This window comes from Trichosurus vulpecula, chromosome 1 (genome assembly GCF_011100635.1).
Source record: "Trichosurus vulpecula isolate mTriVul1 chromosome 1, mTriVul1.pri, whole genome shotgun sequence".
Taxonomy (NCBI): Eukaryota; Metazoa; Chordata; class Mammalia; order Diprotodontia; family Phalangeridae; genus Trichosurus; species Trichosurus vulpecula.
This window is the reverse complement of record NC_050573.1, coordinates 402,511,343-402,536,983: the sequence shown is the minus strand read 5'-3', so window position 1 is coordinate 402,536,983 and position 25,641 is coordinate 402,511,343. Positions and strand designations below refer to the sequence as shown.

At 37.6% G+C, this 25,641-nt stretch overlaps 1 protein-coding gene across 1 annotated transcript in view; it reads right to left on the bottom strand.

Annotated features, from left to right (window-relative positions):
* The window catches only part of WDR70 (WD repeat domain 70), a 320,082-nt gene that overhangs the window by 62,311 nt on the left and 232,130 nt on the right, over window positions 1–25,641 (bottom strand). The window contains exon 11 of the mRNA XM_036736844.1: window positions 5,492–5,591. Coding sequence (XP_036592739.1) covers window positions 5,492–5,591 — 100 coding nt within the window. The remainder of the gene's footprint in view (window positions 1–5,491; window positions 5,592–25,641) is intronic.

The following is a 25,641-nucleotide window of genomic DNA, read 5'->3' as shown; positions in this document are numbered from 1 at the left end:
ACTGGAAAGGGAGGAAGGGATCAGGTTGTGAAGATCTTTAAATGCCAAAGAGAGCATTTAGCATCTGGTCCTGCAGGTGATGGGAGCCACTAGAATATACTGAGTAGTGACTGGCATGAGGTGTTATGGGCCTGCAGCAAAGTCTATAGCTGTGTGAGTGGAGAGAAGGGGACATATAAAGGAGATTTTATGAAGGTAAAAATAACAAGATTTGAGAACAGATTACATGTGTGGAGTGAACCACATTGTATGGACGAAAACCTGAGTAAGTACTGGACAGGGATAAGATAAATACAAGAAGAATGATAATGGAGCAACTTTTCTTTTTAAATTCTGAACTTGAACACCACAAAAAGAGCATTTCCATCCACACTACATACATGAAAAGAGGATTCCACGTGGATTCCACATTTCTGTTTCATAATTTCTGCTTTCAGAAAAAGTATATAATAAATTCTACACATTACTTTCCAAACAGTCCCTGCCTGTGCTTCCTTATGAAACTCTTACCATTCTCTTCCTTGCATTTTAAAAATGTTTCAATAGCCTTTTTAGAGGCATCACTATTGCTAAACTCCCTTTACTCTGACTGCATTCTCCCAGATTAATTGAGAGAAAGAAAGGGAAAAAATGCCCTTGTAACAAATAAGCATAGTCAAGACAAACAAATCCACACAGTAGCCATGTCCAAAAATGTATGTTCTTGTGTCTGTTCTCTCTGTGTCAGGAGGTGAGCAACAGAATTCATCATAGGGTTTTGATCAGAGTTTCTTAAGCCTTTCAAAGTTGTTTTCATTACAACATTGTTTTTCTAAATTGTTCTCCTGATTCTGCTCACTTCATTCTGTATTCATTCATATTTCTTTCACACCCCCGACTTTAATTAGTATTTTTTTCTTCCTCCCCTCTTATAATCAGGAATTTTGTTTTGCATGTGACTAATTCTTCATCCACAGGATTATCCTCTCTTTAACATTCCCCCAGTCTCCTCTGTTTCCAATAGACCCTGGCAACTTTTCATTTAGGGTTTCTTGAAATACAGTGTCTGGGCTTTTGTTTTTTAATATGGTTTTCAGGGAATCCAGTGATTCTTAAATTATTTTTCCTTAAACTGTTTGCTGGGTCAGTTTTTTTTTTAATATGAGATATCTTTGATTTTCTCTTATCTCTTGACTTTTGTTCTAATAATTCTTGTTGCTTCAGAGTTATTGATTCCTGTTTGGTCAATTTTAATTTTTAGGGATTACATTTTTAGGATCACTTTCTGTTATAAACTATTTATTCTCCTTTCAATTCTTTTCTCCAGAGCTTTCATTTTAATTTTTGACACTAGTTGTTGTTTTCTTTGATTTACTCAAAGCTAGGTGGTGAAGTGGATAGAGGGCCAGGCCTGGAGTCAGGAAGACTCATTTTCCTGAGTTCAAATCTGGCCTCAGACACTTACTAGCTGTGTGACCCTGGACAAGTCACTTAACACTGTTTGCTCAGTTTCCTCATTGTAAAATGAGAAGGAAATGGCAAACCATTTCAATGCCTTCACCAAGAAAACCCCAAATGGGGTCATGAAGAGCTGGACATGACCAAAAAACAACTGAACCAGTTTTTGGGCTATGGTAGCCAGCCCTACTAGGTCTCTTATTGGGCTCCCTGAGTTCTTCTACTGACTTCCATCTGACAGAGTTAGCCGCCAACTGAATCTTCAGGTTCATAATGCTAGATCTTCAGTGCCCTCTCAGACACTTGGGGCCTCAGAGTCCGTAGGCCTGGACTTTCCCCTTCTGTGAGCACTGAGGCTCTGAATGGGTCAGCAGTGGGTTTTTCACACTGCTGCTCCCTAGGTTGCCAGGAAGCCTATCCTAGGGTGTTCTGATAATCCTATGGCTTTTTCTGCAGAATGTTTTGCCCATGCTGCCTCCAGACACAGAGTCTAACAGGACACAAATGTCTTGTCTCTGGTCAAGCTGGCATTAACTTTGCTGGAAAGGACTTATTGCTTTTGGGTTTCTGGCTGACGTTTTATGCACCAGAATAAGTCATTTTTACTATAGTTTCTCACTGGATTTCTTGATCATTATTCAGTCTGGCAAAAAATTAAGGGTTTTGCTAGAATAAGTACATAAGAACTGGACAGCCTGCCTCCCATTTAGCAAGCCAACTTGGCCAGAAGTCCCAAGGGCAATATGCTATTATGAAAACAAGACTGGCTCTGGCTTAACAAAATGTACATTATACTCCCAGTTCTTTGACTTACTACCTGTGTGACCTTAGGCATTCACTTCACTTTTCTGGATCACAGTTTACTCACCTGTAAAACAAGGGATTTGGACTAATTCATCTCTATGATCTCTTCTAGCTTCAAATCTAGTGATTCAAGAGTATTAGAAACACAGTGTTGTGCAATATTGGTGGGAATAAAATCATTGAGTGATTCCAAGTCCAAAGACAGGAATCTATACTTGATCTAAAACTGAACTGGTAACCAATAGAAGGTTTTGAGGAGCTTGATAATACGATCAATCCAATCACTCCAGACTGTTCTAAAGAAAGAGGACGCAGACAGGATGTCTCCAAAGTTTATAGTGGTCAAAGCACGAATGTAAAAAAATAAAAAAGGAGCCTGAAAAAAGCATCAGAAGTAGGAGATAGAGAGACAATGAAATATATGTGGCAGTGATGGATAAAAAAGGATGAAATACTCATCAAAGACTTCAGTAGGTTGAAGGGAGAAAAGCCATTGCCAAAAGCAAAAAAAGTAAAAAGCCTCAAATTTCTGGCTTTGCCTTCCTGAATTGAAGGTGGCAACAAGACATAAAGGCAATAGGGAGTGGGGAGCAAGGGAGGGGGAGGGGAGGGGGGGAGAGGGACAGGGAGAGAGCGAGACGGAGGGGGGAGCGGGGAAGGGGTAAGGGGAGGGGCAGAGGGGGGGAGAGGGGGAGAGAGAGAGAGAGATAGAGAGAGAGAGAGATAGATAGAGAGAGAGAGAGAGAGAGAGAGAGAGAGAGGAGAAATAAGCATTTATATAGCCTCTACTATGTGCCAGGTACTTTGTAAGTGCTTTGCAATTATTATCTCATTTGATCCTCACAACATTGTGAGGCAGATGCTAACATGGTCCTCATTTTACAGTTAAGGAAACTGAGGCAGGCAGCCTTGCCCAGGGTTACAAAGCTAAGGCTGGATTTGAAATCAGGTCTCTCTGACTCTAGACCTAGTGCTCTGTCCCCTGTGCTATCTCTAAGCATCTTAAACAAAGAGTGAAAGATATGGGTCTAAATTGAAGGAAACTCATTGGGTTAAAACAGTATTTTAGCGTATCATCTCTGTATCGCTGCACACAAGAGAAGATAATCTTACTAGAATGAATATATAGACAAAATGGTCAGAGCTCTAAAGAATATCCAAAGGTGAGAGACAAGAAAAGATGATATGGCAAAGAAGACACTAAAAGAGATTTACAATAATGGAAAGAGCTCTAGAGGAGATATTCCCTCTGTCAGGCTACTGACTAACTCCTGGACAGAATGACAGCTCAAATTTAAGCAAGGCTGCCTTATAATTTAGAGGGATAAGGGCTGACTCTGCGGTCTCACTGGTATAGATAACTCCAGGGGTGGAGGTTAAGTCAAGGAAAATCAGATCAGACGTGACTGCTGCTTGAAGTAGATAGCTGGATAATGATAGACTTGAAAAAGAAAGCAGAGTGATTTAACTCATTTCATTTCTACTTCCTCTGCCAAAGAAAAATGACATTAGGCCTGGGAAGCAAAGGAAAAAAAAAGATTAATGAGGAATTCAAATAACAAATGTTGGAAGGACTGTGGGAAAACAAGTGCAATGACAAAACAAAAAACAAAAACCAGTCACTGCCCTTGATAAGCTAACATTCTACTAGGGGAATACGTCATGGATATAAGCAATTAAATACAAAATGATGTCAATAAGGAGAGAGTGCTAATAACTAGGGGATTCAGGAAAAGCCTCACATAGGACAACACCTGAGCGGAATTCTGAATGAAACTACAATTTTTACGAAGAGGACATAAGGAAAGACAGACTGAAATCTGGACAAAGGAAACCACTTGTGCAAAGGCAAATAAGGAGATGGAAAGTTGTACACAGGGATTTGCTAGCAAGCCAGTTTGGTTGAAATAGAGAGAAAAGGGAGAATGGAATAAAGAGCTCACAAAGGTGAAAAACTGAGATACTACTGGAAAGGAAGTTGGGAGAAGGCTTTAAATGTCCAAGTGAGCATTCCACAAATGATAAATGGTTCAAGAACAGGCAGTTTTTGAAGGAAAAAAATCCAATCTATTAAGAGCCATATTTTTAAAAAATGCTCCAAATCACTAATAGAGAAAAGCAAAAAAGAAACTTTGACTTTCTACTTCACACACATCAGGCTGACAAGAAAAGAAAGAGACAAATGCTTGAGGGACTGTGAGAAAACAGGAGCATTAATGTAACGTACATCCCAGTGGTGGAACTTCTAGAAAGCAATTTAGAACCATGCCCCCAAAAGTCACTAAACTACATACTCTGACTCACCATTAGTCAGTCAACTAGCATTTAAGTGCCTACTATGTGCCAGGCACTACTAGATCTATACTCCAAAGAAATAAAAGAAAAGGACCCATAGGTACAAAAATATATATAATAGCTCTTTTTTTGTAGTGGCAAAGAACTATAAATTGAGGGGGCATCCACCATTGAGGGGAATGGTTGAACAAATTATGGGACAAGTTCAAGAAACCTGGTAAGACTTATATGAAATGCTGCAGAGTAAAGTGAGGAGAAGGAGGACAATTTGCACAATAACAATGTTACAAAGATAAGTAACTCTGGAAGGCTTAATATCATTGATCATAATTCCAGTGGGCCACTGATTGATTATTCTGTCCCACTCTTAACAGAGATGATAGGCTCAAAATACAGAATAAGAGTGTAATAAATATTGTTTTAAATGTTTCCTGGAAAGCAGAGTAGAGTTATGTGGCTAAATAAACTAAAAAAGAGGAAAAAATGGGAATATACTACTTCTGCTTACAAAGTTACAGTTATGTGTATTTTCCTTTCTTCTGTGGGTCCACTGGCTGAAGATAATACACTGCTACCATGTTCCAGAGAATAGACTGTCTTGCAGCACGTATGGAAAGTATAATTAGAATATTAGCAAATAAGCAGTGGAGATACAGCTTATCCTTAGAATGAATCCTTGAAGAATTTAGAACTCTTAGGAAAATGGCAACTAAAGTTGAGATTTATGAAAATCAATAGAACACTAAAAATATTTTTGCTTGATTTTTTAAAATAACCTATAGCAGCATAATGATTAGTTATTTTAATGAAAAGGTAGACTAATATAATACTAAATATAAAAAATAGAGCTAGTTTTGATTTTTTCTAGGAGGTTCACTTTTGATTTTAAAATGTTCATTTTGTATTGAAAACAGTGCTCTGAACAACACATACTCAAGAATTTTCTTACACTTACCTCCCCGAGAGGCAAGGACAGTGCCATCATAGGAAAATGTCACACAGGAAGTGTCTGTGCCAGGATCATGGGCCTGTCTGCAGTGGAATTTGGTATGAACCTGTTCATGGGAGGAAAAAAATTAAGGTTTTTAATTCAAATTACATCATTGCTGTGCAAGGTATACAACATGCTTAAATAAACATTTCCATGCATTTTAAATAGTGGAGATGTTTCTCAAAGTGTTTTATATCACTTTTGTTACTGGAAAATTATACAGACAAGCAGTAATACATAAAATAACTAATAACAACAGCTGATGTACTCAAAGGTTTGAGAAGTGTTTTACCCACATCATCTCATTTGGTCCTACAGCAAGCCTATGGAGTAGGTGCTATTATTCCCATTTTACAGAGAAAAGGCTGAGAGAGGCTAAGTGACCTGCCCAGGGTCACATATTGAATATCTAGTTGTTTCTGTTCAGTCATTCAGTCCCATCTGACTATTCCTGACTCCATTTGGGATTGTCTAGTTAGAACTACTGGGGTGCTTTGCCATTTCCTTCTACAACTCATTTTACAGATGAAGAAACTGAGGCAACCAAAGTTAACTGACTTGCCCAAGGTCACACAGCTAGTAGGTGTATGAGGCTGGATCTGAATTCAGAAAGATGAGTCTTCTTGACTCACCTAGTTGCCCAGTAAGTATCTAAGGAGAATTTAAACCTAGCTTTTCCTGATTCCAAATCTGGCACTCTATCTATTTATGCCGCATTGGCTTCCTTAAGTTCATTATTCTATACTTAGTTTTCTGAACTGTTTTCTTTTAAAGAAACATGCCAAGTAGTTTTGTAGTTGTGAGGGAAATATCAGAGGTCATAATCAGAGGTTCATAATTAAACAGTACTGTGTGATAAGAGCCAAGATACGGATATGTTTGTAGGAAGCTTAAGTGGAATGAATACAAAAGTTGCTGGAGGTGAGGAATAAACAGCCTTGGGGGCGGGGGTGGGGGTGGAATGGGAGCATAGCTATGATAAAGGAAATCAAAGTATTTATTTTATAGTAATTTGGTATTCAGAAGGTACCCAGGTTATTCTCACAAAATTACCAACAAGATGGAGAACTAGATATTTTTCTAATCCTTTCAAACTTCTCCTAAACAGAAATTATATGCTAAAGATAATGCAGCTTCAGTTGTCTCAACAGTCTAGGACACCCAAGACCCAAAAGAAGGTCGACAAAAAACAAAACAAAACAACAAAAACAAACCCATGAACTGATACCTACCCTAAACACAGGTAGTAGTCACTCCCCACCCACCCACTATGATAGCCAAAATGATCCACAAACATGCAACAAAACCCAGACCCCTACGCTAGTACCCCCACCTTCTCCCCAGTGCCTTAGATATCAGACTTCTAGACTATGTACGTTTTTTTGGCTCTGGTAGTCTGTACAACAGCAGCTTTCTATGCTACAAAAAAATCTCTGTAGAAGAGAAGGAACAGTGCAGGCCATGAGTCTGGACCTGAAACAGAGTTTAATTCTATACCCTGACCTACTCCCTCCTTCCAACGTCTGAGATCCAAACTTCAAAGGGCAGAAATCATCTCGGGCTGCAAAAGCACCAGCGTGGAAGTGCTCAACACTGCTGAGCAGAACTGAGGAACAGAGGGAATGGGACTGTGTATGTGTTGGGGAAAGGGGAGAGGGGGAAAGAGGGTGATATGGCACTCTGCTAAGTCTGAGGAGAAGAGCCCAGTATTTAGCTTCCAGTTCTGTCCTGCCACAAGTCACTTTGGGCAGAGACCTAGGCTAGTGAATCATGAACTGTCCAGTGGACAGTGGGCTGTGAGGCTTTGAGAAAACACCATTAGAGGGAGAGAGTCAGAAAAAGAGTAATAGGGAAAATAGGGGGAAAAAAGACTGAAATTACCAAAGATTTCAAGAGGAAAAAAACCTCAAAGGCCTTGAGCATAAGCATATAAATCAACAGATAAAACATTAACAGCAGAGAGAAATATGGTCTCCAGATTTAATAAATGAGTTCAGGCATCTATGAAAAAAATATTAAAAAACAAAGGGAAATGAACCAACACTTAGTGAGACAGAGGACCCTGTAGAATTTGAGAAGAACATAGAACCATAACACCTGTTTCTGAGTAGATTAAAAGAGAAATGAGAACTATGAGGGTAGAACACATGGCCTGAACAGCATAAATAATTGGTAGAATAGAAAAATGTGAATTTGAGATGGGAAGCCTCACCACAGAAATAAAATAGAACTATTTGGGGATGCAAAAGAAAGGAGTGAAGAAAATCTAGAAGAAAAGCAAAAAGTAAAAACATCAAAAGGGAACACATGCTCTTAATTTAAGCAAAATATATTGATCTTTTAGACAGTATGCAGAGAAACAAATGAAGAATTACAGGTCTCCCACAGCAAGACAAGTCAAAAAATGTGAACAGCATTATACAATAATATAAGAAAATAGTCAATTCTGAACACAGAAATATCAATTAAAAGAATGATAGACTGCTGACAAATAATTAATAAATAAAAACTGCAAACTCCAAAACATATAGTGGTTAAATTTAGCAATTTAATTCAGAAACAACCAATTCTGCAAGCAACCAAGAGAAAGACGTTCAAACATGAAGGAAAGGAAATTTAAATAACTTGAGACTATTCTGTACCCACCAGAAAACACAGGAGAGAATGGAATGTGTTCTGAAAAGCAATGGAGCTCTGGAAGCCACCCAGAATGACCTAACCTGCAAACAGGATCTAAATTATAAATGAAAAAAGATAGACATTCATTAATAAAGAGGTGTTCAAAACATTCTAAAATGAAAACTAGACCTGAAGAGCTTATTTGCTTCTTGAATACCCTAGACAACAGAAATGCATGAGTATAAATGAATGCAGCCACAGAGGAAAGCAATAGCAACAGAAAGAGGAGAGCCTTTTTTTTCAATAGACATGAAGAGAAAGAGTGAAGGCACAAGTCAGGTGGAAGTAATGGTATAAAGGCAGGCCTGGAGCATTATGGAAAGAACTTCAAAACACCTCACCTGCACGTGAATCAATGTCTTTTGTAGGACAACTTTACAAAATGGGAGAGTGGATGGAAAGGAAGAGGAAGACAGAGGGAAGTGTATGGTGCGTCCAGGTCAAATTGAAGACTATTAATGAGGAGATGATTCCTATAGTTTCTCAGGAAGAGAAAAGCCTATGGGAAAGTGGGTGAAGAGAAACGGGAAAAGACTGAAGGGGGGACACTTTGTATTGATAGTGAAAAGAAGTTTCTATGATGAATGCTCCAATGGGTAAAGAGATGTTCTTTGAAGGGAGATGGGGACAATATGCAGAGTGTTTGAATTTGGTGTTTGAAAAGACCACATATCCTGCCTTGGGAGAACAGAATTGAAACTCCTGAGGGAAACTGGTACCTGGAGGAATGGAGGGGCATGGGTCCGGGGAGGATATATTTGAAGGAAATGGGGAAGGAAAGTGATGAGGGGGAGGCTATAGGTCCGAGGTCAGCTATATGGTCAGGGACAGGTTGGGAAGGCTGATGGGGGAAAGGGAAACAAGACCTGAGGGAAATGGGACCTGAAGGAATCAGTATTTTTCTGGAGGTGAGGCACAATGGAAAAGGGAAATTTATGGGGCAAACTCTATTATTAGGTAGTGGCAGAAACTGCTTAGAGTGGAAAGTCCAGAATGGATACTTCAAAAGTTTTGACTTTATGAAGAATGCAAAGAATAGAGAGACTAGATAAGTATAGGGATTGTGAGCCAGAGAAAGAAGGTCTAGAGTAAACAGAAAGAGAAGATGGATAATGAAGAGAATGAGTTGGAGAAATCCTCTCTGGAAAGGGGTACAAAAAATAAAACTAAAAAAAAGACTAACAGAAGGAGAGGAGGAGGAGGAATCTATTTGATTGAGAGAGAAAAAAGAATAAAATAACTAGATAAAACTAGATATAAAATGTCTAGATAAATTTTCAAAAGGAGGAAAGAAGTTCAGAAGCAAGCAGCAGTTGTGTGGCTCAGACCCTAGGAATAACCAGCATAGAAATCCTAGACCAAAGGGAAACCTCCAATTCAATCACTCTAAACAAGCAGAGCTTCCCAGCAGGCTGATAGTAGCCAAGTCCAATTGATCAGACCTGAACAAGGGTTAGGAACTTGCGGAGCAACTTTGGAAGAACTGAAAGTTTCCACAAGCTGAGCCTGAACTGTCCCTGAGACCCACACAACATAACAACATTCAATATACCCAAAAAAGAAGCAACAGGACCAGTCCAATCTTTCCCTAAGAAGTGGACAGAGCTCAGGGCCAACAATAAGTCCAAAGACAAGAAGTGGGGTAGAAAAATGAGGAAACAGAAGAAGATTCCAATTATAAAGTTGGTGATAAAGCAGCTCAACATGCAAACCCAGAAAACAATGGCTCCAAAATATCCACTAGCAAAGACTAAAATAAAAACACTGCTTGGGCACAAATTTAACTAGAATTCCTGAAAGAGATGAAGCAGATAAGGCGGAAGGAGGGAGGAGAGAGCAAATGTTTTTCCCCCCAATAAAATAAGAGGGCTAGAGGAAAAGAGTGGAAAAGAAATGAGTTATAGAAGAAAGAACTGGAAAGGAAATTAACAGATTAGTGCAAGAGATTAGTGCAATAAAACTTGCCCAAACAACAAAATTCCTGAAAATTAGAATGGATCAAATAAAAGCAAATGACTCCATAAGATGACAAGAGATATTAAAAACAAACACCAAAAAAAGAAAGAAAATATAAAGTATTTCATAGCAAAAAATGACCAACCTGGAAAACAGATCAAGGAGAAAAAAATTAACAGTCATTAGATTATCTGAATATCATGATCAAAGAAGAGCCTACAAAACATAGTTCAAGAACTTTTAAAAGAAAACTGACCAGATCTCTTAGAACCAGAAGGTAAAACAGAAATAGAAAGAATCCATCAGTCACTTACTGAAAGACACCCCAAAATGAAAACCAGCATACTGTAAGTAAACAGAGTTAGTTTCATCTCTTCTTTACCTATCTTTATGCCTTTTTTTTCTTTCTCTTGTCTTATTGCTATTGCTAACATTTCTTGAACTATATCAAATAATAGTGTTGAGAGAGGATATCATTGTTTTATTTCTATATTTCTTGGGAAAACTTCTAGCATATCTCCTTTGCATATGATGGATGCTTTTGGTTTTAGAAGATAGTTATTTTTAATGATAACAAAAGAGGTCTTTATGTCTATACTTTGTAGAGGTTTTAGCAAAAATCTGTTGCACTCAAAGACTTTTTTGACATCTATTGAGATGATCATGTGGTTTTGAATGTTTTTGTTTTTAATATAATTACATTATTTAATGTTGAACCATTCTTGCATACATTGTCTAACTCAAACTTGATTAAAATAAATTATTTCTTGTAGAAAGCACTGTAGTCTTTTGACAATATTTCATTAATGATATTGGTCTATAGTTTTGTGCTTTTTTCTTCCTGGGTTTAGGAAGCAGAACTGTATTAGTCTCATAAAAGGGATCTGATTGGGTGCTTTTTTCCCCTTCAATTTATAAGAGTATTTTCTGTAAAACTGTTAATAATTATTCTTCAAAAGTTTGAGAGAATTCTCCTGTGCATCACCAGGATAGTTCCCCTCTCCTCACCTTTTATAGTTCCTTTATAGTCAGCTCTATTTCCTTTTCTGAGATTGGATTATTAAAGATGTCTATTTGGTCTTGTTTGGATATTTTATATTTTTGGAGGCATCCTTATGTTCTTTATTTTGCTAGCATATAAATGTGCATAGTATGCTCTACTAAATTCTTTTTATTTATTCTTATTTTGTTGTAATTTCATCTTGTTCTTTGCTATTTTGTTATCTGGATTTTCTGCCTCCTTTTTAAATTACATTGGCTAAAGTTTAACCAATTTTTTTTCGCATTAAAAATTTTTTAATAGTATAGGATTTAAGTAAAATTTTCTGAAATACAAGCCTTTCTTTAGGACTCTCATGTATATATTATTGGAAAAGAAATATAACTTTCAAGGTAAACAGTGGCTAGCATCAGTCCTTTAATCTGTATTTAAACATGTTATAGATAAATTAACACATTCCTTCAACTGAGGAACCACGGCAATAGCTGGTCAAGAATTTAAAAAGAAAACAGTATCTATCATTTCTCTTCCTTTAGTAAAATAATCTAGGAATAGACATTTATTACAATGCTCAGGTTAATAGCTCCTATTGTGGTTGTACACATTTGTTTTTTTTTTTTAATTTAATTTATTTATTTAACATATTTAGTTTTCAGCATTGGTTTTCACAAGAGTTTGAATTACAAATTTTCTCCCCATTTCTACCCTCCCGCCCCACTCCAAGATGGCGTATATTCTGGTTGCCCTGTTCCCCAGTCAGCCCTCTCTTCTGTCACCCCACTCCCCTCCCATCCCCTTTTCCCTTCCTTTTTTGTAGGGCAAGCTAAATTTCTACTCCCCATTGCCTGTGTATCTTATTTTCTAGTTGCATGCAAAAACTTTTTTTGTTGTTGTTTTTGAACGTCTGTTTTTAAAAACTTTGAGTTCCAAATTCTCCCCCTCCTCCCTTCCCACCCACCCTCCCTAAGAAGTCAAGCAATTCAACATAGGCCACATGTGTATCATTATGTATAACCTTTCCACAATACTCATGTTGTGAAAGACTAACTATATTTTGCTCCTTCCCAACCCATCCCCCTTTGTTGAGTTTTCTCCCTTGACCCTGTCCCATTTTGAAAGTGTTTGTTTGATTACCTCCACCCCCATCTGCCCTCCCCTCCATCATCCCCCCTTTTTTTTTATCTTCTTCCCTCTTCTTTCCTGTGGGGTAAGATACCCAATTGGGTATGTATGGTATTCCCTCCTCAGGCCAAATCTGATGAGAGCGACATTCACTCGTTCCCCCCTCACCTGCCCTCTCCCCTCCTCCCACAGAACTGCTTCCTCTTGCCACCTTTATGCCAGATAATCCACCCCATTCTATCTCTCCCTATCTCCCTCTCTCAATATGTTCCTCTCTCATCCCTTAATTTGATTTTATTTCTTTTAGATATCTTCCCTTCATCTTCAACTTACCCTGTGTCCGCTCTCTCTCTCTCTACATATATATATACACACACACATAGATATATACATACACACACATTCACTTATATATATATATATATACATAAACATATATACATATATGCATATTCCCTTCAGCTACCCTAATACTGAGGTCTCATAAATCATACATGTTATCTTTCCATGTAGGAATGTAAACAAAACAGTTCAACTTTAGTAAGTCCCTTGCAATTTCTTTTTCTTGTTCTTTTTCTTGATTACCTTTTCATGCTTCTCTTGATTCTTGTGTTTGAAAGTCAAATTTTCTATTCAGTTCTGGTCTTTTCACTGAGAAAGCTTGAAAGTCCTCTATTTTATTAAAAATCCGTATTTTGCCTTGGAGCATGATACTCAGTTTTGCTGGGTAGGTGATTCTTGGTTTTAATCCTAGCTCCATTGACCTCTGGAATATCGTATTCCAGGCCCTTCGATCTCTTAAGGTAGAAGCTGCCAGATCTTGGATTATTCTGATTGTGTTTCCACAACACTCAAATTGTTTCTTTCTGGCTGCTTGCAATATTTTCTCCTTGATCTGGGAGCTCTGGAATTTGGCGACAATGTTCCTAGGAGATTTCTTTTTGGGATCTATTTGAGGAGGCGATCGATGGATTCTTTCGATTTCTATTTTGCCCTGTGGCTCTAGAATATCAAGGCAGTTCTCCTTGATAATTTCTTGAAAAATGATATCTAGCCTCTCTTTTTGATCACGGCTTTCAGGTAGTCCAATAATTTTTAAATGATCTCTCCTGGATCTATTTTCCAGGTCAGTGGTTTTTCCAATATTTCACATTGTCTTCCATTTTTTCATTCCTTTGGTTCTGTTTTATAATTGATTTCTCATCAAGTCACTAGCTTCCACTTGCTCCAATCTAATTTTTAAAGTAGTATTTTCTTCAGTGGTCTTTTGGACCTCCTTTTCCATTTGGCTAATTCTGCCTTTCAAGGCATTCTTCTCCTCATTGGCTTTTTGGAGCTCTTTTGCCATTTGAGTTAGTCTGTTTTTTAAGGTGTTGTTTTCTTCAGTGTATTTTTCAGTATTTTTTTGGGTCTCCTTTAGCAAGTCATTGACTTGTTTTTCATGGTTTTCTCACATCCTTCTCATTTCTCTTCCCAATTTTTCCTCTACTTCTCTAACTTGCTTTTCCAAATCCTTTTTGATCTCTTCCATGGCCTGGGACCAGTTCATGTTTTTCTTGGAGGTTTCTGTTGTAGGCTCTTTGACTTTGTTAACTTCTGTCTATATGTTTTGGTCTTCTTTGTCACCAAAGAAAGAATGCAAAGTCTGAGACTGAATCTAGGTGCATTCTCGCTGCCTGGCCATATTACCAACCAACTTGACCCTTGAGTTTTTCAGCGGGGTATGACTGCTTGTAGACTAAAGAGTTCTATGTTCCACGTTTGGGGGGGGATGTGCCAGCTCTGCCACACCAGCACTGCTCCTTCCCCAAAAACCCCCAACCCGGACTGGGCTTAGATCTTCAGCAGGCTGTGCACTCCTGCTCTGATCCGCCACTTAATTCCTCTCACTAGGTGGGCCTGGGGCCAGAAGCAACAACAGCTGTAGGTGCCCCACCTCCGCTGCCCCCGGGGCTGGAAGCCAAAGCGAACTCCTTCCACTCCCGCAGCTTTTCCCACTAACCTTCTCTGCTGTCTTTGGTGTTTGTGGGTTAAGAAGTCTGGTAACTGCCACAGCTCACTGATTCAGGGCGTTAGGGCCCGCTCCGCCCGGCTCCTGGTCTAGTTGGTCCGTGCTGCTCAAGCTGGGCTCTGCTCTGCTCCCAGCTCCCAGCTCCCAGCTCTGTGTGGGATAGACCTCACCCAGAGACCATCCAGGCTGTCCTGGGCTGGAGCCCTGCTTCCCTCTGCTGTTTTGTGGGTTCTGCAGTTCTAGAATTGGTTCAGAGCCATTTTTTATAGGTTTTTGAAGGGACTCAGCAGGGAGGTCACGCTAGTCTCTGCTTTCCAGTTGCCATCTTGGCTCCGCCCCCCCAAGTTTTACCAATTTTATTAGTCTTTTCAAAGAACTAGCTTTTAGTTTTGTCATTTCTATAGATTTCATTTGGTTTCCAGTTCATCTATTTCTCCTCCAATTTTTATTCTCTTCTCTTTTGTGCTTATTTTAGGTTTGTTTATTTGTTGGTTTTCTAATTTTTAAAATGCCTATTCAGTTCATTAATCCTCCCTTCTGAGTTCAATGTATTTCTTAAAAAAATAATTGTTTTATCTTCCTATATTTTGGCATGTTTCAGTAATTCAGTAACATTTCAGTAATAACATCCAAGCAGAAACAGTAATAATAACTTTTTCCCTAGGAAAATAGCCAGCATTCAATATTGAATCTTACTCCCCAATTCCCAACCCCAAGCACACTGTTCTACAAGCAGGTTTTAATTGTGACTTTCATCTTTTTACAAAGAGAGGAATGACGAAAGCAAATAGTTCTGTGCCTTTTTCCAAAATCTCAATGAGACAGGACATGGAGACAAAATATAGCAATTGTCTTATTATCCCTCCAGAGCAGAGAGTCTAAAGTTTTTCATTTCTCCAGGTATCTGTTTTGCTTTTACAATCCTGAAAGATTCAAAGACAAAGTAGAAAATTAAACTTTAGGGTAAGTTGTTTTGTATGTTTTTAGGAAATAAGGTACTTAAAATACAGGTTACAAATTTAGTTCAAGCTAACAAAGTTTAGATGTTTTTATGAGTCTACTGAAAAGTAAAATATTAATTTATTTTCTTTCCTCTAATTCAACTGGCAGAGTCTCATGAATATATTGTTCTACAGAGTAATATAATCCTGCTGTCAACACCAGAAAGAAAAAATTGTCATTTGGTCTTGCACCCTCATCAAATTAAGACTGTGAAACTATATAAAAACTTTTGACAGACACTGAAAACAGGTAAAACAATTTATTTTATAAGTCCAATATGTACATAACATTTTTATCTAAATTTAACCATACCTGTTTTTAAAGAATAGTGTTTTTAAGTAAGACCTAAACATTATTTTCTGAATGAAAATTAAAGACATCAAAATAGCAGTTAATATAATGTTTAAAGGTAGAGTTAATTACTGTATTATAGTTAATAGGTAAATATTACTATTCATAAAAGCTATTCATAGAGCTATATGAATACATGCATAGAAAAACAACAGGAAGAGGAAGAATTTAATGTGAAACATGCATGAAATGCCAACTATGTGTGCACAAATGTCCAGAATCAACTATGAGTTACTTTTAAAAGATCGCTCCATTAAAGAGTATTAGTCTCAATCATTTATTTAGAATATGCAAAAAAAAAAAAAAAGTACACTCTACAAAGCAAATCTCCTGGCTTCCACTCCCACTCTAAAAAAAAATACTTATTACTTTATGACTCAAGAGAAGATCCTTATAAAGTAGCAAAGTGATATGAATTTAAAATTAGATTCAATAAGATTTTAAAGAGCCCACTATGGTAAAGGTTCTGAATATGGTCGAGAAATATGGAAAGTGGATGGGTCATAAACCCAGGCCCCAACTTTATATACATTTTATAATACTGATTTATTTCTATCTTATATAAACCATTACCATAGATAGCACTTTCAGGTTTTACGGAATGAAATTGTTTTTAGTTTTAAAATCAATCACTCTCAACAAAAAAAATTATTAAGCAGTTCAAACAGATTGAAAAACACTGGCACGATATGGGGCATTTGGAAGTGTCGACGCTCCTCCCTGGCCTCTTTTTGGTTTATTTGTTTTTTGAACTAGACCTGTGAAGTGGAAATTCTCTCTAACTATGCAACTTATGGTCTTAAGGAGTTAACTGGGGTACACTTTAGATTATCTTATGACAAACTATTATTTTTTCTCCAAATAAATTAAAGAGATTAGATTACCTATCCACTTAGATGAACGCTTTACTCTCAGCATTATGCCTATATATGTTAAGGAACTTGTCTCCTAATTCAACTTCAGTATCATCAAATCAACAAGACAAAAAAATATATACAAATTAAATAAAAAATAATCTAAATTGCTTCAACTGTCTCACTCAAGAAATCATTTATCAGCTATTTTAGAATTTAAACAAATTCAGAGGGTTACTAAGGGCCACTAAATAAATTATTTCCAGCCCCTCCCTATTCATTTCTGATATATAAGACAGAGGGAGAGGGAGAAGGAGAGGGAGAGGGAGAAGAAGAGGGAGAGGGAGAGAGAGAAGCAGAGGGAGGGAGAAGGAAAGAAGGAGAAGGAAGGGACAGAAGAAGGGAGAGGGGGAAAGGATATGACTTGAAATAACAATTTTATCTCCTTTGGTAAAAGGAGGTAGCAGGACCTGAATTTAGCCTCATTTTCCTGCCTATATTCTCTCCAGATAACTGCTGAAGACCAAAGAATCTGCCAAAATGTAAACAGCAAGAGAAGGAAGCAAAAGTCAGATTAATTGGCTGATTCATTAATAACTGATATTTGAATGTAATATTAATCCTTCTTTCAGTACACATTAACAATATACATTTCTTTCTAAGTGGTAATCATTTCCAGCCCAGTAAATAAAAAAAAGTCTCTGATTCAATCACTTCTCTTACATAGTTTCAGTTACTCTGATAAGTCTGGATTTTTTAAAATATAAACACAAAATAGAACACAAGTACAGAACTAATCCAATTCCCATTTTCCTTTTTCTCCTACCTAAGAGGGATGCATGTAAAAATTTCTTGCCCTTTCAGAAGACAAGTGCTTAACAATTCTAAGATGGTAGTTTCATCTTTTCAAGAAAAGTCAAAAATCTAGTAACACAATAATCTAGTACAGGCTGGGCTTGTATTTAATGGCTTTGAGCAACTTATCACAACACAGACCAAATAATCCTATTTTACTTAACCAAATTAAATTAGATTTCACTATCTCACTTTTTTTGGCACCTGCTTTGTAGAACAAGAATATTTTTCAACACCAGCTCTTTTTTCATCCCATTCTATTTGCAATTGTTGGTTTCAAACAGAATGCTTTCCTCAGGAGGCTATGGTATATTTTCAACCAGCAACAATCATTTCCTCTGTTTTGATACTGAATAAGATATAATGGTTCCAGTAGATGGGAAGGGAGAGCTGGAGAAAGACTAGCCCTCAGAGGAAACAGAAGTCATTACATTTAAACTGATTTTCCTTATGATCCCTAGGTGAATTTTTCCACATTTCTAATCCTTTCTTTAAAGTAAAACAGTCATGTTCCATCAAGCAATTCCTTTCCCATACACACCATCTGAACCCCAGGAACACCTCTTTGGGGCTTGATGTAAAGTATCATATGTTATACATCACAGACATTGGGTACCTTCAAAAAGAATTCACTTAATAATAAATATAACAAATGAAACTTCTGAACTTTTGACCAAGTTTCAAGGAAACAATATGTTTCATAGTAAGCTGACAGTTCTCCAAGTTTCTAATGCTTTTTTAAAAAAAAAGTTATGTCTCAGCCAAGTTGTTTTTCTTCTTTTCTGTCATTTATGTTTTATAACTTTTTTTTTCCTTTTTAAATTAAAAGGAGAATAGCTCAAAGAGGTGGCAGAAAGCATGGCCAACATAACACTTGCTAGGAAGTCTGTGTCCCCTTTCCTTCAGACCCTCAAGAATATGACTTCTGAGTTGTAGAAGGAGGGAAAGAGTGCTTTATTAAGTTGCATATATATATACACACACACACACATATATATACATACATATATATACACACACATATATATATATATGTATTCAAATAGTCTGATCAGTCAACAATATTTACTGAACACCCACCATGTACAAAACATTATCCTGAAGAGAAGACATGGCCCCTCCCATCAAGTAATACGCAAGTAGAGAACTAGAAGTCTTAAGTATCTTTTAATTACAAAATCACTTTATCCAATAGACCATCCACAGAGTACGGGCAATCAGTAAATGTTTCTGATGTCAAAACAAGAAATATTAATAAAACTTTTTTTAAAAAATCCATCCCCAAACCAGTATAAGTGAACAAACACAACAGTTATATACTTCTTATTTTTCATTGATTTTTTTTGTTTGTTTTTACATCACCTTCATTTCCCAATATATCCTTCCCCTTCCCTACCCAGTAGACCAACCTTGTAACAAAAAGAAAAAAGAAAAAGTAAAGTAAGTAGTTCAGGAAAAGTAACCAAACACATCAACTAAGTCTGCACTGCTCCACACCCATAGTCTCCCACCCTTACCAGGAATGGAAGGAGGCATATCTCCTTATCTCTTATTTAGGAACAAGTCTGACCACACATGTTTTTATGGGGATGAAGAATAAAGAAAGAAATCATATTGGGGAAGGGTTAAAGCACATTCAAATAACTAAGCAGTGCTATGAGACCTCCCACCTTCCAATTCAGCTTAGTGTATACTTCTAGAACCATTCTTATGTTCCTAAATAATGGAACAGGCATGATTTGGGAGATATTTTTTTCCCATGGGAATATGAATAATCCCATAATTTTACTTGTCTAAAAGGACTATGCCTGGTTGTAAACTATGTCAGATTTATATAGGCTTTATCCAACTCTGACATATCTTCCCTGTACTTAGTCAGATCTGGGGCTGAGATGATAATGAACTGATGCAGGTTTAGCTGGAGAAAGAGAAAGCTGCAGGGCAGCAAGTATGCAATTGGGATAGTTTCAGACATCCCACACAGAGGTAAAGATTTGTGTGAGGTTCTGCAGCCTGGGATTTTTCTAGGTCTGAGGCTGTAATCTTTTTGAGGGTTAACAGCATTTTAGTCTTTTCTCTACGTTTAGCAAAAAACAATCACTCCTTCAGTTAGAGATGAACTGAAACTACGGTGACATCGAGGTAATGTCTCACCTGAATTCCTACAGTGCGCACTACTTTAGCTGGTGCACTCGAAGGCCACCTGCAAGTGCAGAATGCATTTAGCTCAGCTGCTGCTTTACAAGTGAGAATCCCAGGGAGAACCTGACACCACAGCTTTGGAACCTGCCCGAGCTTTCCCTCTGCTCACAACAGCAATTCAAGGTGTTTACTTTAGTCTATAAAACTCTTTATGGCTTGGGTACTAGTTTCCTTCAAATTAATCTCTCTTCATAAAAACCATTAGCACAGCTCAGTTGGTGTAACAGCATTTCCTGAGTTTATGCTTAAGAAAATGGGAAGAAGTGTGGGAATGGTCTGTGAAGGGCTCCTGGTTTTGGAAATTCAGGAATGTATCCTGCCCACCTTCCACTGAAGTGGGGTTCAAATATATCAATATGAAAACATGATAACTGTCTCTGTTTAAAGTATCTTTTTTTCTGGCATATTTTACTGCTTCTGTATCTTAAATTCTAAAAAAAGCAGAAAAAGTTTAAATAACATTAATAGCCAGCATTTCCAGAACACTCCTGAGTTTGCCACATCCTTTACATATGTTATCTCATTCAATCCTCACAGCAGCCCTGTAAGGTAGTTATTATTACTGTTACCCCCACATTTTAGAGATGAGAAAACTGAGCCTGAGAAAAATTAAGTCACTTGTCCAGGCTCAGACAGCTCGAAAATGTCTGAGGCAACAGGGGAACTCAGGTCTTCCTCTCTCCAGGCCCGGCTCTAGCCTACCTAAGGATCACAGTGGAGGAGAAAAGGACCTTAAAGATCATCTAGTCCAACCCCTTCCATTTAGAGATGAGGAAATGGATGCCCAGAGACATAAAGGGATGTATCAAATCTGAGATGGTCATGAGTGACAGAACTGGAATTTAAACCTGGATTTTCAATGTCAAATCTAATGACCTTTCCAAAATAACATGCTGCCTCTCCTATTTTAAACATAAGTTTACTAGGAAAAGAAATGCACTGAGAGAATCTTGCACTGAGAAAGGCCTACAGACTACAGAAAATTCCACTTTAAAAAAAAATCTTCTAAAGCAACACATGCATGGGGGAAAAGTATCTTAATTGTATCTAAAAATCATTAAAAAAACAAAAAAATCATTCAAATATGCAAATTATACAATCATTCTTAAAGTTTTGCATTTTTTTGGAAATCACTACAACTTTCATTTGGCAACATTTTGAGGAACTACCACCTTTTTTTTATTTTAAACTGTTTAATGAAAATAAAGGTTTCAAGTGTTCATCAACTATAAAAGGTGATTTAGATGGCAATTAGGTTGGTGTTAGTGATGGTACTGTGGTTTTAACAGCATGAATCGATTCTTAAAATTTTTCCGAGTAAATGTATTATATGAAGCAGATATCAACAATTTTTTAACAAAGGATCACCAAAACCCAAAATAAGCCCTTCCTCAATTTTATCAACATTAGTAAGTCAAGTGACTCCTCTAACTCTTACAATTTGTCCCTGGTCCCATGTCCAAATTTTAGCAAACCTTGCCTATTACCTCAAACCCTAATAAAACAGAAAGTTTAAACAGTGTTCAGGTGGCATCAGGAGTTCAAGAATACGGATACATTATGGGTCATGAGCCAAAGCCCTGAGATGGGTGACTCCACCATCACCCACCACAGTCCATGGCATAATCTGATACTGTTCATTCATTTCAAACGTCATAGATTGCTCCTCCTTTATCCCAGGATATCAGACTAAAAGAAATTCCAAGCAATTCAAATCTTGTTCACCATGGACAAAAAGCACAGATGATGAACTGGTAGTAAGGAAATCACAATGGGCATTTCAGTCCTTTGGTGTCATTTAGATGTCATATTAGAAAGCGGAACTTTAAGCCAAGTTAACAAAGAAGCTTGGGGAACAAGGGGTGCAAATTTTGTGGCTCATATGTACATCTGAAATTTAACTTTAGCAACCTCTAATTCAGCTTTTAATTAAAGGTTAAATTGAAAGTAACCCAATTATACCGGAAATGCACTGCTGCTGAATGACCTGCCCAGGCTGGAAGAAACACTTGGCGGTTTGGCTTTGAAGTTCAGCTGCCCAAGAAAGACTGGCAGCCAATCTTCAAAGAGAGCCGCTGCTTCCTTCCCTCAGCCTGGCCGCCAAGCTTCCCGGGCAGCTGGGTACATTTTCCCAGTTTCTGCCCAGCTGTCTGTGAACTTTGGCAGCTGGGCCAAGTTGGAGGTGGAAGGGGTGGGGGAAGAGGAGAGAATGATGGAGACTGGAGAAAGGAGGGGGCCAATGGAGGCAGGAGGAAGACTACGGTGGGTTTCTTTAAATACAAACTTACTAATGTTCATTCAAAAGAATAGGCTTTGAAAAGGGATAAATGACCAGTTACATGTTATAGCAACTTTAGAATTAGGATGAAAACATAAAACAACAACAGAAAACCAACTTTGCTTCAACGGCTGGAAGAACCTCATAAATCTAAGCAGTGAGTAGCAGTCTCCTGGTATAAGTGAGGTGAATGCCCAGGACATGAGTCTGGGGGCAATGGGCAAAGCATCTATCGTTATTTATTTTGTATTTTTCCAAAAGCACAAGCTTATTCTTCATGGAGACTTTTGGTGGTTTGTGTCTGCTGACTGTTGTGGCAACCATCGTGTTCCATCCCCACCTTCCCCTCCCCCCCACAACTGAAACAGTTTCTTTGGTTTTTGTGCCTGTGCAACAGATGCTTTGAGAAGGTTGGGACCTTTCACACGAATATTTCAAGTGTATTATTCCGTTCATTTTCACTGACCGTATTCTGTGGGTAGAATGTAGTAAATGGTGTCATCTCTAGATGCAAAATTAACATAGAACAATTCTGTTAACGGAAACAAATGGTTAAAAATCTAACCCAGTTTGAAATTCAATGTGTGGATGGAGTAGAAAACAAAAAGAACTTGGCTATTCTTACATAGTTAAAATGTAGCTTTGTATATATAAGAATAACAATTAGAAAACATTTTCTTTAAGATTCAGGTGAAGACAAAGCAGAATGATGAGGTTACTGCAGACACTATAAAATCAAAAGGAAAGGACCTGTTAACTCAGATAGATGATGCTTTAAGTCAAACTTAACCTGAAATGCAAAACCAAACTCATCTAAATACTTGGAAAATGACTCCTATTCTGATGTTCTTCACACATCTTCACACATGCTAGTATTAGACACAAAGTGACACAACACTGTTAAAATCATACAAAGTAAATGCGACACACAGCACCAAGTATACAATTAATGAACATTTGTTGAATTGAGATGAATTGCTGAAAATAAAGCAATTATGAATGCAGTCTGCCAAAGTGGAGCTACTCTTTTCCCCAAGACTAAGAAAAGACTGATCTAGATTTCTAACTCTCCCAAAAGCTAAGTGACAATATGGAGGGAGTAGAGAATTAACCTACTTCCCAAGGAAGGTGACATGATAAAGTTTAGTCTGCTCATAAGCTATCAAGGAAGAACTAATCTTCTCTCTTTTTCTGGTAGATGAGGGGCAGGTATTCTTTTATAGCTGAACCTACTTAAAGATAATATATGAAAGCTAAAGTACTTTCTTTGCCCAACTGTAGTACATAACTATTAATGCCCTAATTTAATGAGCTCCTACTACACCTTCTCAAGGAAGCAAGAGTAGAGTAAAAGCAGCCAATATTTCATTGACCCCAAAAGAATTCACTGAGCACAAGAAAGACAGTGAAACAGGTGCTACCAGAGATTTAAAATATATATATATATATATATATAGGTATGAGACACAGTTTTCAAAAGATTTACAATCTAGTCTATTTAAACACTCTCTCTGTGTCTCTATCTCTGTCTCTCTCTGTCTCCCTGTCTGTTTCTGTTTCTCTCTCTCTCTCTCTCTCTCTCTCTCTCTCTCTCTCTCTCTCTCTCTCTCTCTCTCTCTCTCTCTCTCTCTCCCCCCTCCCCTCCACCCCCAGGGCCTATAAAAGGTAGTTGCAGTGATTTGGATATCTCAACTGAAATCATGAATTCAGTTCACATAACATAACAGATGAGGAAAAATAAGGAAGCTAGCTTTGTTGTTTGGATTATTTTTAAGCCTGAAAAAAAGAAAAAAAATAAGTAGGGACACACAGTCTTCAAGTTTATGAAGTGACGTTATCTCATTAGCAGTAAACAGCTCTTTTCTGCATTCACGGATACAAAAACAAGAGAAACAAAACTTTAGTAGTAGCAGAAAGGCTCTATCTATAAGCTCTAGGGCAGGGAAGAAAATTCATTGATCATGTATCTTCTCCAGCCTCTAGCACAGGGCCTTGCTATGTGCTTAACAGATACTTATAGAATGCTGGATATAAACATTCAGCTTAAATTTTGAGAAGAAGTTATTAACTATAATGGTGAGACACAAGAACAGGTAACCAATGAAAGCCTCTTCTGGCAATTTCTAAGAGAAAGGCAGATGACTAGTTCTGTGAGATGACAGTAAGACATAAGGACAAATTAAGGGGTCTAAAGGACCCTTCCAGATTATCTTCCAGTTCTATAACTCATCAAGATCATTAAAAGTATCATTAATTGCTTATTTGTGTACGTCACTCTTAGGCACTATGCCAATTATTTATAGTCTACTATTTCAATACCCACTTTCTACAGAACTTTAATTTCAAAATTTAAGTGTTCAAGACCCTCTTACTGCAATCCCATCTAAGATTTTCATTGGAATGAGAGAATTTGTGACACCCCACCCCAGCCTCCTGCAAGTACAAAGGAAATGTTTTCTTCCTTATTTTTTAAAAAAACCTTCAAAAAGGGAATTATCATACTCTTTGGGAGCTAGATTGGGTGTGTTTCTCTGTGTGATTTACTAGCAAACACAAAAAAAAGTCTGAATGAGTTTTATTATTTTCCAAAGTCAAACTGGTTAAGATAGTTCATGATAGAGGATAAGATGGAGACTAGACCTGCAATATCATTCACATACAAAACTCCTGGTTAAGAAAACTCTTATCAATGCAGTTTTGTACCGTCTCTACCATGTAGAATCTTCTAGAACCATCTAGAACACTGAAAGATTAAGTGAAGTTCCTAGGGTCAACCAACCAGTATGTGTCAGGCAGCACTTGACCCTAGACTTCCTGGCATTGAGGTCAGCTCTATCTACTACACTACACTACTGCCTCTCCATAATACAGGAATCTTTAGCAGTGACTATATGTGTGTTTCTGTTGTCCTTGAGAAGTAACAGAGCATTAATTAGATCAAATACCAAGTTAAAAGTCCTCATTCATGTAAAGAAAGTTTGAAAATGACAAAATATTAGAGGCAGTGATCACTAGACTTTAAAAGTATGTTTCTAATTTTATAAAACATATATAGTATGGGGGAAAAAAGATCAAAATTATAAAATAATTTAAAATCAAAATTTAAATGCATAAGAATTAAAATGCCCTATGTGTAAAGTACTGCCTCTTTAGTATATGAGCATTTTATTTAATAAAACGGGAAGAAAAAGAACATTAACGAGAAAGAAGAGTAGCTTGATACTATTCTGAGCAGCTGAGAGAAAACCCCAGCTCAGATAAATGTACTGAGAGGACCTGTTTGAAAGCAGCCCACAGGCTTGTTATAAGGATTGCCTGAAAGGGAGTGGGGGGGGGGGCTGCAATGCATTGTGGTCTATCAGCTCATTTACATATGGTTGTTTTCAGGGTTGTGAAGGACATAGCCTAGAAAAATCTTTGTTATCTATCTGTGACATAACTGATAGAACTGTGAGCTGAGGCTTTTTAAACCTAGATAATAGATGGGAATAAGCCCAGTCTGAGGCATCAGAAGCGGGATAAAGATGGATGAGAAATTACAGATCAGAAGAATGAGAAGACACGGCAATTGCCAGAAGATGACAACAGAGACTGCCCCCTGAGCAGAGCAGAGGAGAATCAGACCATGAGAGCGGATGTCTTGGGCTGACTTGGCTGAGAGAGGAAGCTTCTGTCCTCACTGGAGAAGAGCTCTGAGGCTGCCGGAGAAAGGAAAGGTCCCGTGCTGAAGAATCAGCTGGGTCTGTCAGTACTGTCCTCTGGCGTCATCTACTGATGACTTTGGTGACCAGGGGCTTAACTGTA